The 17,479-nt window shown below is 41.0% G+C and overlaps 1 protein-coding gene across 1 annotated transcript in view; it reads right to left on the bottom strand.

The window, feature by feature from the left end:
* cep295 (centrosomal protein 295) overlaps positions 1-17,479 on the bottom strand; it is a 119,878-nt gene that overhangs the window by 75,041 nt on the left and 27,358 nt on the right. Inside the window, exon 9 of the mRNA XM_041199489.1 lies at positions 15,245-15,421. Within this exon, the coding sequence (XP_041055423.1) occupies positions 15,245-15,421 (177 nt within the window). The remainder of the gene's footprint in view (positions 1-15,244; positions 15,422-17,479) is intronic.

Raw genomic sequence — 17,479 nt, 5'->3', positions numbered from 1 at the left:
ACTGGGAGTAATCCTGAGATTACTGCTATTGAGGTCCTGCTTTTTAATTTCCTTCCTAACTCCCTAAAATCTGCTTTCAGGACCTCATCCCTCTTCCTTCTTGTGTCACTGGTACCAATGTGGGCCACGACCTCTGGCTGTTCACCCTCCCATAGGAGCAAGTCCCACAGCTGCTCTATGACATCCTTGACCCTTGCACCAGGGTGGGCCAATGCATCACTTAAATTGTATTGTATTAATTGCTTGTAATCACGTAACTGTGCTTTTACTTCTTTCATATTAATAAATGTAAGTTGTTTGTGGAGTCCTACGGGCAGAGTTTGTTTCACGATGGTGAGAAGATGGAGCTACAGAGAAGGGGAGCTACGGAGAAGGGTTTTTGACTGAAGGCGTCACTGAGGCTCATATTGAACATTTAAAAATAAAGACAGTTTCAACTAAACAGACACCCAGATATCTCAGGGCAGGTACCTGAGGTGATGGTTTGCCACAGACACTTGATCTACAGAAAATGAACGAGACAATGGCCACTCAGGAATGTGTGAATGACCTTCTTCCTGCCCCAAGATACTGTGATCACACCCATTGTTGGCATGCACCTGGAGACACCCTCTCTGCTGAGGGCAGGATATGATCATGTAGAAGTGGTCCTGGATGGCCAGGGTGGGGTTAATAATCCAAATGGATGGTCCACTTTAAGGGCCAGGGTCAGGAATGGGTATAAAGAAACAGCTCTCAAGGACATTGTTACTGTAGTCAGTAAAGTGGTTTAGTCAGCCATTCTGAAGTCACACTAGATCTGTTAAAGGACTGACCACCAGAGGCAGAACCTAGCTCGCGGGATTCCTAAACACCCAGTCCCATTGTATGTTCTATTGCTTCGAGATTTAATTAATAAAGGTGCTCCACATTCAGGGAAATAGTATTCAAGTTGTTGTGTGCCATCAATATCAAGAGTAGAGACAAGAGCCTTTAGACCAAAGAGATGGTCTTACACCAAGGAGGCAACACCATTCCGGAGTCACATTTACTGCCACAGAAATGCCTGTCCAATCCCCGGACTACAGAATCCCCTAACACTATTGCTCTTCCACTCCTCTTTCTCTCCTCCTGTGCAGCTGAGCCACCTGTGGTGCTACAGACCTGGCTCAGGCTGCACTCCCTGAGGAACCATCACCCTCACCAGTATGCAAAATGGGGAACTGATTAGCAGGCAAGATAGACAGACTTAGGGCACTTCTGTACTACCTGCCTGGCCTCTTAGACCACCTGCTGGTCACCCATTCCCTCTCTGCCTGTACACTCCTAACCCACGGTGTGACCACCTCTCTAAATGTGCTAACAACATAGGTCTTTGCCTTATGGATGCAGAACAGTGATTCCTTCCGCCGCTTGAGTTCCAAAACCCAGAGTGCAAACTTCTGCAGTAGGTGACACTGCCTGCAAATGAGTTTGTCTATGACACATGGTGCATCCATGGCTTTATACATACTGCAGGATGTACATTCCACTCGGCGTGCCATTTATGACATAATGAATTAAAATAGATTTCTCTTGGGAGTATCCTGCACTGTTAAAATTAATGACTCAAAACATTGTGGACTCAAATCTGCTTAACTTTCTGATATGCATATCTCTACAACATGAACACCAGTTTATAAAATTTACTTGACCCCAAATGTTCCACATATCATTAAAACGGTTACTTTAATGGATTCTGGGAAAACCATGAGAATCCATAGGTATATAGTCAAAATGTTGTATGTAGATGGTGCCACACATATCAAATACCTGCACTGTAATAAAACAAGCAGGATCTGCTCATTTGCACCAGTTTGTTTTGGCTTGAAGTCAACCTGAAAGTAACTACCTCACATAAACATTCCAAACAATACTCTTACACAACCCAGTTTGGGAGTCTTGTGAAGAGCCAAGTTAAGGTCCAAATAGGACCTTGAGAAAGGTCAAAATGGACACAATTTCTAAACAGCTTCAGATAGGATTATCTGTTGATGCCCTACACTGCATTAAATACAAATGGATAATGTAAGACAAAATGTCCAAACAAGAACAAGTCCAAATGAAGTTTTAAACCATTGCTTAATAAATGCGCCAAAACGTACAGGGCATCACATGACATTGAACTAATGAACTTAGGAGTACAGTATTGCACAATCTTTTTTCAATTTTGTGTTATAGAGCTATATTTTCAGGCAGTCATGGAAACTTCATGGACATTCAAAAGTGGTGGGCAGGACACTATTCACAAGTCCCACCCCCATTTCTCAACAGATCCAATTTTCCCCGGTAGGGGAAAGGGGGTGGGTTGTGACTCACATGAGAGGAAACCCGAACTCAGCAGGGCCATTTGAATTCAATACGGAGTTCAAACAGATCCAATTTTCACTGGAGCAAGGGTCTTAACGAGCAGTGTGGGAGTCACGAACGTTTAGAGTGTACAAATTCTCACGAAGGGTAGGTAAGGTCTGCTGAACTGTCAAGCTGTGAAATTACTTATATCCCCAACCCTTTAATTTAAAAAAATCTGCTCCCTGTGTCAGTAGGAGTTGCAAAAAAAGTGTTCTATCAGTTCCCTAATGGCTATCATTACATCATTCTTAATGCTTGGCTACTTTCCGCAACCTACAATTATCTCAGCAGGGAGTTCACAATTTGATTGATAGCTCAGAGGTTATTACAGGATTAGCTCTATTTGATATGGGGTTATGAATACAGATTTGTTAGTTTGCTTTTTTAAGTAAGGGATCAAGTATTTAAAGGGATTCAAGAGTTTTGAACGGGTGCATCTTTTTAAAAAAAAATAAATTGAAGGCTGTAATAGATACTTAGACCTTTATTTTATTTCATCTCAGCATGGCTCCAGAGGTTTGCCTATGGTGGATACAGTGTAGGTTAACATGGAGGGTGGGAGGAAAAAGAGGGATGGGTGGGACCATAAATTGCTATTAAGTTTGCATGGGTCTATAAGTTGCCATAGGGATAGCTGGGAGGTCATGAGGAGCAGGCAAGTAGGTGATGGAGTGAGGGCTAAGGGCCTAAAATTTAGGAAAACAACTGGGACGAAGTCCCAGAAACCAAGGCCAGCCTTTTAAACAGCCCATCTCAGCACTTGCCAACGCCTGTAGCAGCCTCCGACCTCCATCTGGGGTCATTGGGTCCGACTCCCCAGGGTGAAAACCTGGTGGGACAACTGCAGCAGTCAAATGAACTCTTTCCTTAACATACTAATTATGAAAACTGCCAGGGGGTTCTCTACCATAGTGTACCGCAAGCATACTTACACTGGACAATAGGTGCATTGGGATTCTTACAGTTCCACACACAAGGTTGGCCTTATAAGCAACCTCATAAATAAAGCCCAAGCCATTTGCTCACCATGCTTGGTGCTGAAATAGGGTGCAAAAAAGCCATCCTGTGGGATAATGGCTACTCCGGTCAGATCATTTTTCGTTATATATCATGCAAACACTTGAACGGACCCATGGCCATCGCTTTTGGCCCTGAAAAATGCCCAGTCTACCTCAGATTACCCTGGAAGGGCAAGGTAAAATTTGAGCAACAGGTGACACTAGCTTATTCACACTGCTACTATGCAGTAGCAATACAAGCGGTATTCATCACTAACAGGATGTTACTGTCAAGCCAAACAGACATTCTGCCTATCACACAAATGAACAATGTGGTGTATGAATTTCAGTGCCAGTGTGATGCTACGTATGTACGTCGTACGTCTCAAAGGCTGGTGGATTGTATAAACAGCATGGCCCTTCCACTGTCCACATTGGGCAAGGTATCCAACCAGCCAGTGTTTGGAAAACTCAAAACAATGTCCAACATTACGTGTGATTCTGTGATTGGGCAAAATTTGCTAAATAATCCTCAGCATGCCAAGAATTACGCTGACAACCAATTTAAGATAGTCAGTCGGTCTTTCAGTGTGGCGCATTTGCATGAACTGGAAGCTACATATATTAGTACATAGGGCCCTGTTCTTTGCAGGCAGGAAGAACATGTACACACATTGTGCCCATTTCAGCTACACAAAATAAGTGACGTCCATTTGCTGGTTCATTCTCCAGGTCAGTGTCTTGACCAGAGTCAAGCTGCCTGGTTTAAATTTCAAACAATGCTGGACAGTTAACTGCCAGTCATCATCACCATCAACTTGTGCATTATTCATGGTAACACCTCTACCAAACAGAGTCCACTTGTCAACCAATCAGCATCCCCTTCTCAATGTTTCCCTAACATTGGTATTCTTGCGAATTGTGTAAGATGAAAAACAAAAAGTCTTTTTTTCAGCAATACCAAAGTCCCATCTGGATGTTCTTAGAAGATATTGATAATTTTTCATTCCCTCACCTGAATAAAATAATTAAGATATGTAAGCAGTTACAGTCTCTATTTACCAGGAGCATAATCTACTCAGTGGCTCTGAAGTTGACAACCTGTAGTACATTTTTATGCATCTAGGTATTTCCAAGCTTCCTTTGGTGATGTAATCATATCAATCAGCTGTGATTGATGGTGCCCTCTTTCAGTACCCTTCGGATTCCATTAATTTGCCCATGACAGCAAAGAAATTTCAAGTTCCATCAGACTGGAAAGTAGCAAATATAACCCCTCTATCCAAGAAGGAAGGCAGAAAAAACAGGAAACTATAGGCCAGTTAGCTCGACGTCTGTCATGGGAAAGGTGTTAAGATTGATCATTAAGGTGGTTATAGCTAGGCACTTAGAAAAACACAAGGCAATCGTGAAGAGTCAGCATGGTTTTGTGAAAGGGAAATCATGTTTAACATATTGCAGTTCTTTGAAGGAGTAACATGCGCTGTGGATAAAGGCAAGCCTGTATATGTGCTGTACTTGGATTTCCAGAAGGTTTTTGATAAGGTGCCACATCAAAGGTTATTGCGGAAAATAAAAGCTCATGGTGTAGTGGGTAGCATATTAGCATGGATGGAAGATTGGCTGGCTGGCCGAAAGTGGAGAGTATGCATAAATAGATCCTTTTGTTGATTGGCAAGATATGGGGATTGGAGTCCTGTAGGGGTCTGTGCTGAAGGCTCGACTTTTTACAATTTATATCAATGACTTAGATGAGGGGAGTGAAGGCATGGTAGCTAAATTTGCAGGTGACACAAAGATAAGTAGGAAAGTATGATGTGAAGAGGACATAGGGGGTTTACAGAATCACAGTGCAGAAGAGACCCTTCGGCCCATTGAGTCTGCACCGACACGTGAGAAACACTTGACTTACCTACCTAATCCCATTTACCAGCACTTGGCACATCATAACATTCAAGGCTATGGGCCAAGTGCTCATCCAGGTACTTTTTAAAGGATGTGAGGCAACCTGCCTCCACCACCTTCCCAAGCAGTGCATTCCAGACTGTCATCACCCTATGAGTAAAGAAGTTTGTCCTCACATTCCCCATAAACCTCCTGCCCCCTTGAACTTATGCCCCCTTGTGACTGACCCTTCAACTAAGGTGAACACCCGCTCCCTATCCACCCTGTCCAAGCCCCTCATAATCTTGTACAGATTGCAGATGGATACAGATAGTTTGAGTGAGTGGGAAAAAATCTGGCAAGTGGAGTATCTTGTAGGAAAATGTGAAGCTGATCACTTTGGCAAGAAGAATAAAAAAGCAGAGTATTGCTTAAATGGGGAACAGCTGCAGAATTCCGTGGCGCAGAGAGACCTGGTGTTCTAGTGCATGAGTCACAAAGGTCATTATGCAGGTACAGCAAGCAATTTAAGAAGGCAAATGGAATGCTATCCTTTATTATGAGAGGAATTGAACATACAGGCAAGGATGTTATGCTTCAGCTATACAGGTCATTGGTGAGACCACATTTCAAATATTGTGTGTAGTTTTGGTCTCCTTATTTAAGGAAGGATGTAAATGTGTCGGAGGCGGTTCAAAGGAGGTTTACTAGATTGATACCTGGAATGAGCAGGTTGCTGTATGAGTAAAGGTCAGACAGGCTGGGCTTGTTTCCACTGGAGTTTAGAAGAGTGAGGGGTGACTTGATTGAAGTACATAAGATCCTGAATAGTTTTGACAAGTTGTATGTGGAAAGGATGTTTCCACTTATGGGTGAGTCCAGAACTACAGGGCACTGTTTTCAAGTCAGAGGTTGCCCTTTTAGAACAGAAATGAGGAGAATTTTTTCTGAGGGTTGCGCGATTTGGAACTCTCCGCCTCCAAAGGCAGTAGAGACAGAGTCATGTTTTAAGGCAGAGGTAGATAGATTCTTGTTCAGCAAGGGAATCAAAGATTATTGGAAGTAGATGAGAATGTGGAATTGGAAACAAACAGATCAGCCATAATCTAAGCAGGCTCGAGGGGCCGAATGGTCCACTTCTGCTCTTATTTCATATGTTCATATTGTAAAGAATATATCTTTTTATTTCTGTCGGACTGTGGATTAAAGTTACAGTGGCTGCAGTTTGAAGGACATGTCTACTGGAACAGTGTGAAGGATATATACAATGTTGCTGTTCTGGAATAGAGTGTGCCGTGAAAGACAGGATGGTGCCAAGGAGTCTGGTCTAATGGGGAATTGCCTGGCAACAACATTTTAATTGGCTCATGACCAGGTTTTAGAGAGAGCAGTGCAGCAGAATAGCTCCTAGCCTGAAAGGAAAAACCTCTCTCTCCTGTGTGTGCACGCAAGATTCCAGTAATTCTACAATAATAGCTAGCTGGCTTTTTCTCCTCATATCTCCACAACCTGCTCTCTCTCTCTGAAAACTCCTGTCAAGAGGCAAAGGTGAAAATCACTGTTAGAGACATAGAAAGGCAAGTGCTCAACCAGTGAACAAAAGACTGAAAATGCTGGAACACCACCTCATGTCATCAACAAAGAATTGAAAGGAACTTGGAAAACATCAACCCATCGAATGCTGTATTCCTGAATTGGTGATATTGAACCGTTTTATCCCACCCCTAAAATCCATGTTTTTGTGTGTCTTGTATGTGTGTCTATAGGGATTTAAGAAGAGGTAGAGTTTAGGTTATAGAGTTAGGTTATAGAGTTAGAAATTAATAGTTCATATTCCTTTCCGTTGCCACTGGTTAAAGACAATTTGTTCAATCAACAGTTATTTACTTAAGTTTACAAACCTGGTGCTCGTATTTGGTTAACCTAAATTAAACAATTAGGTGGGTCGATCAAGCTTTTTCACATTTGTCGTGGCTCTGGGATTAGTGGGCTTGATATTGGAGTGCACTATCCCCAATGAGTCATGACAATATATTCGTAAGTGGCTTAATTTCTCCAAGGGCAGGATGCAACCCAACAAAAGGCTCTGTCTGAGTGCTCATTTCATGGCAAACACCTGTACTGTTCAGTCAAAGTAGAATGTAAGGGTGGCTTAAAGGACAAAAGAGGTAACCACTGAACCAATGACTCCTGTCATTGGACCAACCAACAACCAAACCATTGAGTGCTATTGAGCAGACCAGGTCCTATTTCTATTAGCGAGATAAAAAGGGGCAGGGAAAAACCATGGTACAGTGAAACATGATTCTAAGAATAACGCAGGCCCCTAAACTCTTCCTTCTATATGATACTATCTCGGAATCAAGATGTTGAGGTTTGCAACTGGAAGTATATCAATAGAGCACCGCAAGACTGAGGTGATACTCATATCAGTGATGCTGATGACAATGCATAACCTGCCTAGTGAGTGAAAGCCAGCAGCTCTTTTCCACTGGAACTGGAGATGGCTGCCTTAATTCAGATTCTTTCAGGATCACAAGAAAAGACAGGGGGATATGATCGTGTAGTGGTCATGTCACTGGACCGGTAATCTAGAGGCCCAGGCCAAAGTTCTGAGGCAGAGGTTCAAATCCTACCATGGCAGATGGTAGGACTTAAATTCAATTAATAAATCTGGAATTGAGAGCTAATTCCAGTAAAGGTGACCATGAAGCTATCATTGATTGTTGCAAAGATCCATCTGGTTCATTAATGTCTTTTAGGGAAGAGAATCTGCCATCCTTACTTGGTCTGCCCTACATGTGACTCCAGATCCACAACAATGTGATTGACTCTTAAATGCCCCCTGAAATATTCAGTTCAAGGGCAATTAGGGATGGGCAACAAAAGCTGGCTTTGCCAACGACACCCACACCCCATGAAAGAAAAAAGGAAACAAACAAGCTGCACATCAGATCTTTGATTTTCTAAGGCTTTGTCATCTGTGAGGAATGCATAGGACACTCTTTTAAGGAGGGTTTTTCCCCCCCATTCTCAGGCTGCAGGAGTCACTGGCAAGGCACATGTTTCAAACTTAAACTATTACGGTGGGATTTGAACACATGTACTCTATTATTAGCCCAGGACCCATGATTACTAGGTCAGTAACAACCACTGCATTACCCATACCTCATGTATTCTAAATTGCAAATCAGAAAATGCAATGAGCAAACGACAGGAGGCCTTTCAAATAATCTAAATGCCCAAGGACATAAATAGTCAAATTGAATGGTTGAGGCAAAGCTTTTCAGCTTTTAAATGAAAATTCAATCAATATTTGAAGAAGAGGAACAGACAAGCCAATGGGGAGAATAGACCCAGTGGGATTATCTTGATTATTCTAGCAGATATGATGGATCAAATACTTACCTCCTGCACTGTGAACATCTATGGATGTTTGCAACAATTATTTTCAGTACGTCGCCATAAAGATTCAAGGGACAACAGTAGTTCTGGTCTACACAAGATTCAGAGGAAGAGTTTGGGGATCAATCAAGCCAATAAAATTAGGCTTAGGAGTAGATCATGTTAAACACATTGAAAATCTGTTTTAAATTAAAGACCCAGTTACCAAATAATTCCTCATTACAAGAAATTCCTTTCTTTGATCATTGGTATGCAGATGTGGGTGCATTCTAGAAAGCAAGACTACTTGTATTCAATGGATGCCTCATTAGTGCAACCATAGTAACTTGGCAAAATCATCAAGTACTAACAGTTTTAATGAGTCTAATTATTCTTATTCTGTAGTTCTCTAGCATGTTTACCAACAAACAAAATGGGCTGCCAATGCCTCACCCACCCCACCACCCTCTGCAAAATGGGAAATAAATCAGGGTGGCCGGGTAGGCCACAGACAAGTCACACACTGCGTTTTATAACTCCCTCCCCCACACACCTTCATACCCACCAGTAGGAAACCATAAAATTCTGCCCCAGATTTTGTTTGGCTTGCCAAGCTAGATACCTTGTTATGAACATAGGAAATAAGATGCAGATGTCCCATAATTATGAAAATTATCAAAGGCAAATTACCCAAGCCATGATATTATGCTTAGGCAACAAATAAAGTGTCATCAATTCCTTCATATCTATTTTGCAATATTTAAGGCCTTTGGCAGTGTTGGTGGCAACACTGAACAAACCAAGCACTTAGCTGGTTACTAAAACTGATGTCATTCATTGGAAGGTGCCTAAAGGTAAACTGTAGAATGTGGTATGTATATTTTTATATTTGTATTTTTTGAATATATTCTGTATAGGTAAGGGTAGACTGTGTGTGTGTATGTCCAGGGTTAATCAAAGTGAGGTTGTTGGAGTTGGATTGTCTATAGGATTTAAGGGATGAAAGTTATCTTCTGCATTTTGTAATAAGGCCTTATGATGGGTGTTAACCTTACAAGGCCAGAGTAGAGCTGAAATTAGCATATGGCGATCAGTTTTGAAATTGATTTGTAGCTGTTGCATTTCAAAAAAGAGTCTTAATGGTAAAAAGAACATTTGTATTTTGAGGGGATGAATAAACATGGAGCAGGTGAAAGAGAAGTAAAATAGGAACATGAAAGGTTTTGATATTTGGGAACCTGAGGTTTCAAAAAGATATTTAAAGACAACGGACAGCTAAGATGAAAGGGGTGGAAAGGTATTTATGAAAACAGGGTTTCAGCTGTAGTAGTTACCGTGAGGGAGTCCCACTGAAAGCCAACTCCTGTGTTTTGGAGTGCGCTGAAAAGCTGTGAAAGCCATTTAATTGAAGAAAGCAACTCAGTTTTGGGCCAGGAGAATATTTGTCCTGAGAAACAGTATTTAAATCTCCCTTTGGAAAAACCACATAGGCATGGATTTGTTCTGGGAAATTGTAGATTGTACATCTGTTTAAAAAGTGAAAGCAATTTCTTGGTTTGGGTAATATTTCCTGAATTCTATGGCTAAGAATCTATCAGGGCTGTTGCCAAGAAAGATAGTTTTAAAGCGTACCTTTGATAAAGCGTTTTGGAGGTTATTTTTGTAAGGTTTTTTTCTGTGTACCTTTTATCTTGTATGTTTAAGTTTATATTTTTTCTCTTTTTCTTTTAATAAACATTCATTCTTCAAATTTAGAAAGTTATCACTAGAGTCCTGTGTTTTTGTGTTCAGTAGCTTTCCTGCCTCATTTCTATGATACAGAGAAAAGAAAAATTATGATCAGCCTAGACAGATTTCAATCCGAGATCTGACTTGCTTAGCATTAACATGGGCTGTGGTCATAACAACAGATATCAATTGGAGTATAAAATTCCAGTTTGTCCTCAAGCCTTCAATATGTGAATTGCCTATTTTTGATATATGTTCTGGCTGTAGTTCTACTGGTGGTCTGGAGAGTGGTCAGTTGAACCAAAACTGCAAAGATTTATTTTGTACAGTTGCTCTGAAGTGGATAGCCTAGTATATCTTTCTTCCTAACCAGCAGTACCTCTGGCTCCAGAAAAACTTGGAAAATAGGATATAAAACACTTGATGGGCAAGGTTATATTTGTTGAACATATCCTACCCATTTAGAGAGGCTGGACACTTATGGTGTGCTGAGTACAAGAAACATGTGCCATCACCTTTCTGCAATGTTGTGCATATTTTCCAATTTGGTGTTCAGCACTTGTTTCCCCCTTAAGCTAATTGGTATTTTGTTTAAGTTGGGTGGATGTTTTGCTTTGCCAGCCCCTTTTTATTGACAATTTCAAATGAGTCACAATGCAATTTCCACTTTTTCAAAAATCAGGTCACCATAACTTAAATCTCCTGACACCAATTTAATATACTGTAAATCCTTCCCACGTATAAAATTGATTAGTTCAAAAAATAGTGGCACTTATACAGCAGTATGCTCAGCTTCAACTAAACATTATTTGCTCTTTCTTACTGCAGTTAAGCATCAGGCTGGCAATTTCATACATATCTTCAGAATAAGTTTTCAATCTTTTCCTTAATCAGTACACTTTGGTTCTGTATACTTGTCCATATTCCTGTATTGTTGCTCTAGTAACCAGAATCATCCAAAGCCTTTGAATCAAAATTCTCATTCTTTGTATCACCAACTAACTTGGCATAATCCGATAGTGATGGGTCTCTTTGGACTTTCACTATTTCTAGCTTTCCGCTGATTAGTAAGTACTTTGTTTTATCATTCACAGAATAATAGAATATTTACAGTGCTAGCGGCCATTCAGCCCACTGAGTCTGCACTAGGTCGCTGAATGAGCGATCTACCTAATTCCACTCCCTTGCCTTATCCCTGTAATCTTGCATATTCTCTCTTTTCAGATATAAATGCAATTCCCTTTTGAATACCTCAATCAAACCAGCCTCCACCACCCGTTCATGAAGTTTATTTCAGACTCCAACCACCCTCTGGGTGAAAATATTTTTTCTCAGATCAGTTCTACTCCTTTGGCCCATTATTTTGAATCTGTGCCCCCTAGTTCTTGATGTACTCAAAAGGGAACAGTTTCTCACTATTTACCCTGTCCATGGCCCTCAGGATCTTGAATACCTCTATCAAGTTTCCTCTCTGCCTTCTTTTCTCCAAGGAAAACAAACCCAACCCCTCCAACTATCCTCATAGCTACAGTTGTTTATCCCTAAATCACTCTTGCGAATCTCCTCTGTACTCTCCAATGCCTTCACATCCTTCCTCAAGTATAGCATCCAGAACTGGACGCAATACTCCAGATGAGGCCTAACTAGGATCTTATACAAGTTTAAGATGACCTCTTTACTCTTGCACTCAATGCCCCTATTAATAAAACCTAGGATACCATATGCTTTATTAACTGCTCTCTCAACATGCCCTGCCAACTTCAAATGACCTATGTACATATAAACCGAGGTCCCTTCATTCCTGCACCTCCTTTAGACGTTCTCCCTTTATTTTATAGTCTCTCCACATTCTTCCTGCCAAAATGAATCACTTCACTTATCTGCATTGAACTTCATCTACCATTTGTCTGCCCAATCCACCAATATGTCTATGTTCTTTTGAAGTTCAAAACTATCCTCATCACAGCTGACAATGCTTCCAATCTTTGTATCATCTGCAAATTCTGAAATCATGCCCTGCACACCAGTATGGGTCATTAATATACATCAAGAACAGCAAGAGTCCCAACACTGACCCCTGGAGAACTCCACTACAGACCTTCCTCCAACCTGAAGAACAACCATTTATCACTACATTTTTAGACCTAAAGTGTCCAATTTGTTTTTATTGAAATCCATTTGCCACAATTTTGCCCATTCACTTTATCTATAGCTCTTTGTAATTTTATGTTTCCATCTATACTGCTGCCTATCTTTCTATTATCAGCAAATGTGAAATGTGGCTTTCTATTCCATTATGTCATTAATAAATATGGTGAATCGTTGAATCCCCAGCAGATACTTGCAGAATGCCTCTAGTCACATCCTGACAATTAAGAGTACCTGTCTCCTACTGTTCAGCCAATTTTTTAACCAGCTCAATAATTCGCTTTTAATATCATGAACTTTAACTTTAGCTAACAGTCACTTATGAGACTTAATCAAATGCCTTCTGGAAGCCCATTTAAATAAAATTCATAGACATTCCCTTATCCACTGCTTTAGTTACCGCTTCAAAAAAAAAGTCAGACTCATCAGTCACCTAGCCTTTACAAGTTTATGTTGGCTCTTCCTTGATCAGCTGAGAGTTTAAGATACTTAGTCACCCTATCCTCAATTAGGCACTCTGGCAATTTCTGACAACAGAGGTCAGGCCAGTTGGTATAATTCCCTGCTTCTCTTCTCTCACCCTTAAATAGCAGAATGACATGCATAATTTTGCGATCTAAAGGAACTTTTCTCAAAATCCAGAGACGTTCAGGTATCACTTTTTAGTTGTCAAGTGACCCACATTGCTCCTCACCACCCATTTTTCTCTTAACAATTGTACAAATGCTGCTTTGGTTTTTATAGACCTTAACTTTCTTTTCATACTCCTTTTTTGTAGTTCTATGTCTTGTCACCATCTGCTATTCTTTGTATCATTCTCATTTGCCAGTATCTGTTCTATTTTTAGCACTTCTGTATCCTATTCTTCTAGTTTTATGCTGCCCTTACTCATAACTCATCCATAGCTGTTTTCTTTGTGACAAGTGGAGCTCTTGCCCCTTAGGTGTATAAACTGGTTTAGTGTTATGCTAAATCCATTAATGAACATCTCACACTGATCTTCTGTCTTTAACCATTAACAGGCCTGCTCACCTTACTGTGGATATTCTATCTCATTCCACTGAACCATCCTTCCATGAACCTAGAATCTTGATAGCTGTTTCAAGTTTCTCCATTTCAAACAGTACAATGAATTTGATCATATTATGATCGTTATCAAGTAAATGTTCACATACCATTAGGCTGTTAACTAAATCTGGCTCATTACTCATTACTAAATTTAATATGGCCTGCCCCTTTTATTACATAATGTTCAACTGGACAACTATCTTTCTCATATTTCCCAACCTATATGAAAGTTAAAATTCCCCATTAAAGCCACTTTGCTTTTGCTACACTATGATCTAATCGCTGTAATTATACAATCTCCCATTTCACAGCTGCTACTAGAGACCCTATGCTTGGCCTAAATAGCCAAGTGGTTATGGTACTGGGTTTGGAACCCCAAGATCAAGAGTTTAAATCTCACAATGGCACACTATAAAACAATGTAACTTCATCTGAATAGGAATAGATGGAAATGTGTTTGTACTCGAAAGAGTTACTAGAGACCCTATACACAATCTCCCCTGCCTGCTTACCAGATTATATTCTCTCATCATTGAAGTGACTTCACCCTTAACCACCAAGACTACTCCTCCTTTACCATTTTCCTTTTCTTCCCTGTAGGCCTAAAATAGCCTGGTATATTTACTTTCCAGTCTTGACTGTCTTGCAAGCATGTCTCAATTATACTACCATATCATATGCCTTTCTGCTGGGACCCTAGTCCTAGCCTGGTTCAGGTGGAGCTGATCCCAACAGTACAGTTCCTTCCTTTTCTAATACCAGTGGGTGTTGCATGAAGCCCCTCTTTTTCACACCATAGCTTCAGCCACATGCTCACCTTCCTATTCCTACACCAATTTGACCATGACTTAGATAATAATTTAAGGGTTACAAACCCTTGTGCTCCAGTCCTTTAAATTTAGCTTCTGATGCCTGGCACTTTCCGAACAGGACCTCTTACCTACCTCCTCCAAATGTGATCTATGCTGGGACCAACAACGAATGAACCCTTACTCTGTCAATTTCCATTCAAGATGTCCTTCACCCTAGCACCAGGCAAACATACTATATGTCAATCCTGCTTACAAAGCACATTATCCATTCCCATAATTATTGAATGCTCTACACCTAGCACATTACACTTCCCCTCCTCCACCCACCTTTGGACAGCCTTATGCTCCAAAGTGCCACTGTTTACATTCTGGCTGACCTTCAGTCTTTATCCTTATCCATAAAGGTACAAGTATATCATACATATTGGATACGATCAGTTTCTGCAGATTCTTGTTCTTCATCTCACCTGGTTTCCCCTTACACTGTATACCATCAGTCATGCCAACCCCACTCTAAGCCTGCATCACTCCAAAAGGTGTAACTGAAGTCTGGAAAAAACTGTCCAGTAACTGTTCCCTCTTCCTTTGTGTCAAGAGTGTCACCAACTCACAATCAAGATCAATTACTCTGAGCTGCAGTGATTTGAGATGCAGACATTGGCTGCAGATATATGTTAGCTCTGAACAGTTTCGCTCCCCACAAACTCTAACATTCTTCAGTCCAGAAACACAACCTGCTTCATCATATTTTAATCTAGGTTACTAACTAAATTTATTTCAAAATAACTATTGGCTCATCTGCTCTAAATATACTACATTATACAGGGAAATATTTTTAAAGGATTCTGTTACCTTGGGTTTTACCCAAGTGCAGTATCGCTGGCTCTCCCTGGCTACCCTTATCATGTTGCTCGTCCTTTTGAAATGCCTCTGGCTCCACAGAAAGGTCTAAATCTTCATCTTGTGTCCCAACAGATGGGGCTGGTAAAGGTTCAGGCTCGAGTCGCAGTATCAGGTCACCTCTGATCTCTGGGTGGGGTGGGGGGAGCGGAAGTCAACAAAATGGTTACAAAGAATTTAGTAGCTTGACAGTAAAATATTACCACTTTCACTTGCAGTCAGATACCAGTCTCAAACATAACGGGCACAATATTTCTTGCATAAGAAAATACATAAGCTACTAAAACTGAAAGATCCTTTAAGCTAAAAACATGGCCCTGCAGTTGTCACTGAAATATTTGCAAACTTTGACAAGGAAACAACATAATACATTAAATAATGGGCACAGAATCATAGGTCTGGATTTTGGCACCATGGTCACTGAGCTCCCCAACCCCGGCTAAAAATGTCAGGCAGGAACCTACGCATGATCCTGATGGCTGCCTCGCAACAACTTAATGGTTGCAATAGCATTAGTTATTTCAAGGTAAGACTTACGCCCCTTTATTAAGAGTGAGTCCCACCTTAGAGTTCAAGCTGTAATCCCAGCAGCACCACTCGGAGCAACTGCTGGGACTACGGGCAGCCACCAATGCTGAGGAACCTGGAGTGACAGCAAGTCCAGGGTTGGGAGTCACGGGGGGGGGGGGGGGGGGAGTGAGTGTGGGGGGGGAGGCTGAGTTCAAGAGCCAGGTAGGGGTGCCTCTGGTTCACTGAGGGGGACCCCCAAAGGAGGTCATCCACTACCCCTGACTTGCCTGACACCAGCCTGCGCAGCTAAAGCTACTGAGCTTTCCACATAGCGTGCGTCTCCCCCCGCCATGGGTTAAATACCAGCAGGGGAGGGATGAGGCCCTCAGCTGGCCATTAATTTGCTACTTAAGGGCCTCAATAAGCCTAAGGGCAGGCAGGCTGTTTGACACCTCCCCATCCCCCCACAAAATTTCAGACCCGGTGGGGGCGAGCAGGTTGATGACAGAAGGCCACCGACTATGTTTTATGGCACCTCTACACCTCCTCCTTTCAAACCTGCCAGCAGGGAAGTGTAGAATACAGCCCAGAGTGTCACAGGAGGCAGCTATTCAGCTCACCAAGTCTTCGTAGATCATTAGTCATCCCATCTCCCAACTTTATCCCTGTAGTCCTACATGTTTATTTCCCTTAAGAGCCCATCCAATTTCATTCAAAATCATAAATTGTCTCCACTTGCATATGAAAAGTTTCTAAGCAAGAAAAGATTTAAGAATTGTAACCTCACCAACAAATGATTAATTTCTCCCTAAATAACCTTGAATACATGTAACATCATTAAAAACTGAACTTACCTCATATCCATTATATTTCATGTGACTGGACAAAATTAAATATAATGTCCCCAGTTTATGTAGTTATGTTTAGCTCTGTTTCAAAAAGGGCTTTGGAAAGCAATAGTAGTTTTTGAAGTCAATACTGAAAGATAGTTCCCGATATTCATGCTGGATATCTCGAAAGATTCCATTCTAAGGCACTCTAATATCAGTAGTACCAAAGCTTAATTTGTAGTCAGGAATCATGTTCACAATAATCAATTTAAAAAAAAGAAAATTTCATACTATCATCTTTGACCAGAGCATTTGTAAAACATTATCTCTACAAGACTGTACAGCTGAATTCAATAACTCGAGGAAAGATATGGATATTTTGATCATAATTGTCCATCAAAACAAACTGAAAGGGGAGAAAAATGCAAAAGCTTTGCGTGGCAGCTCTAGACACACCTGAGTCATTATACTAGTAAATAAATCTCTCCGGGAGATACAATAATTTCATAAAAGAATGACTAGCGAAGAATCACATATTAGATTTCCAATCATCTTCTAGTGCCATTCTCTGAGATACACAATTTCAGTTTTTGGCAGACTTAGGATTGGTAATGGGATATGCACTCATACTTGCCTAATATTTTTGGTGAAAGGTCTACGCAGTTTAAGGTCAGACCTTAATTGCATGGAATTTGCAAGCTGCACATACTGAACTAGGACTCATCAAAGGCACCATATTTTTGGAGAAGGTTTGGCAGTAAGTCCATTGACTTTGCCATGGAACTCAACTTGAAGTTGGTAGAGCAGCAAGAGTCACCGACCAGTAAAATGAATCACAAAAAATGAA

This window comes from Carcharodon carcharias, chromosome 11 (genome assembly GCF_017639515.1).
Source record: "Carcharodon carcharias isolate sCarCar2 chromosome 11, sCarCar2.pri, whole genome shotgun sequence".
Taxonomy (NCBI): Eukaryota; Metazoa; Chordata; class Chondrichthyes; order Lamniformes; family Lamnidae; genus Carcharodon; species Carcharodon carcharias.
Note: the sequence above shows the minus strand (reverse complement) of the source record. Positions and strands in the feature narration are given on the sequence as shown.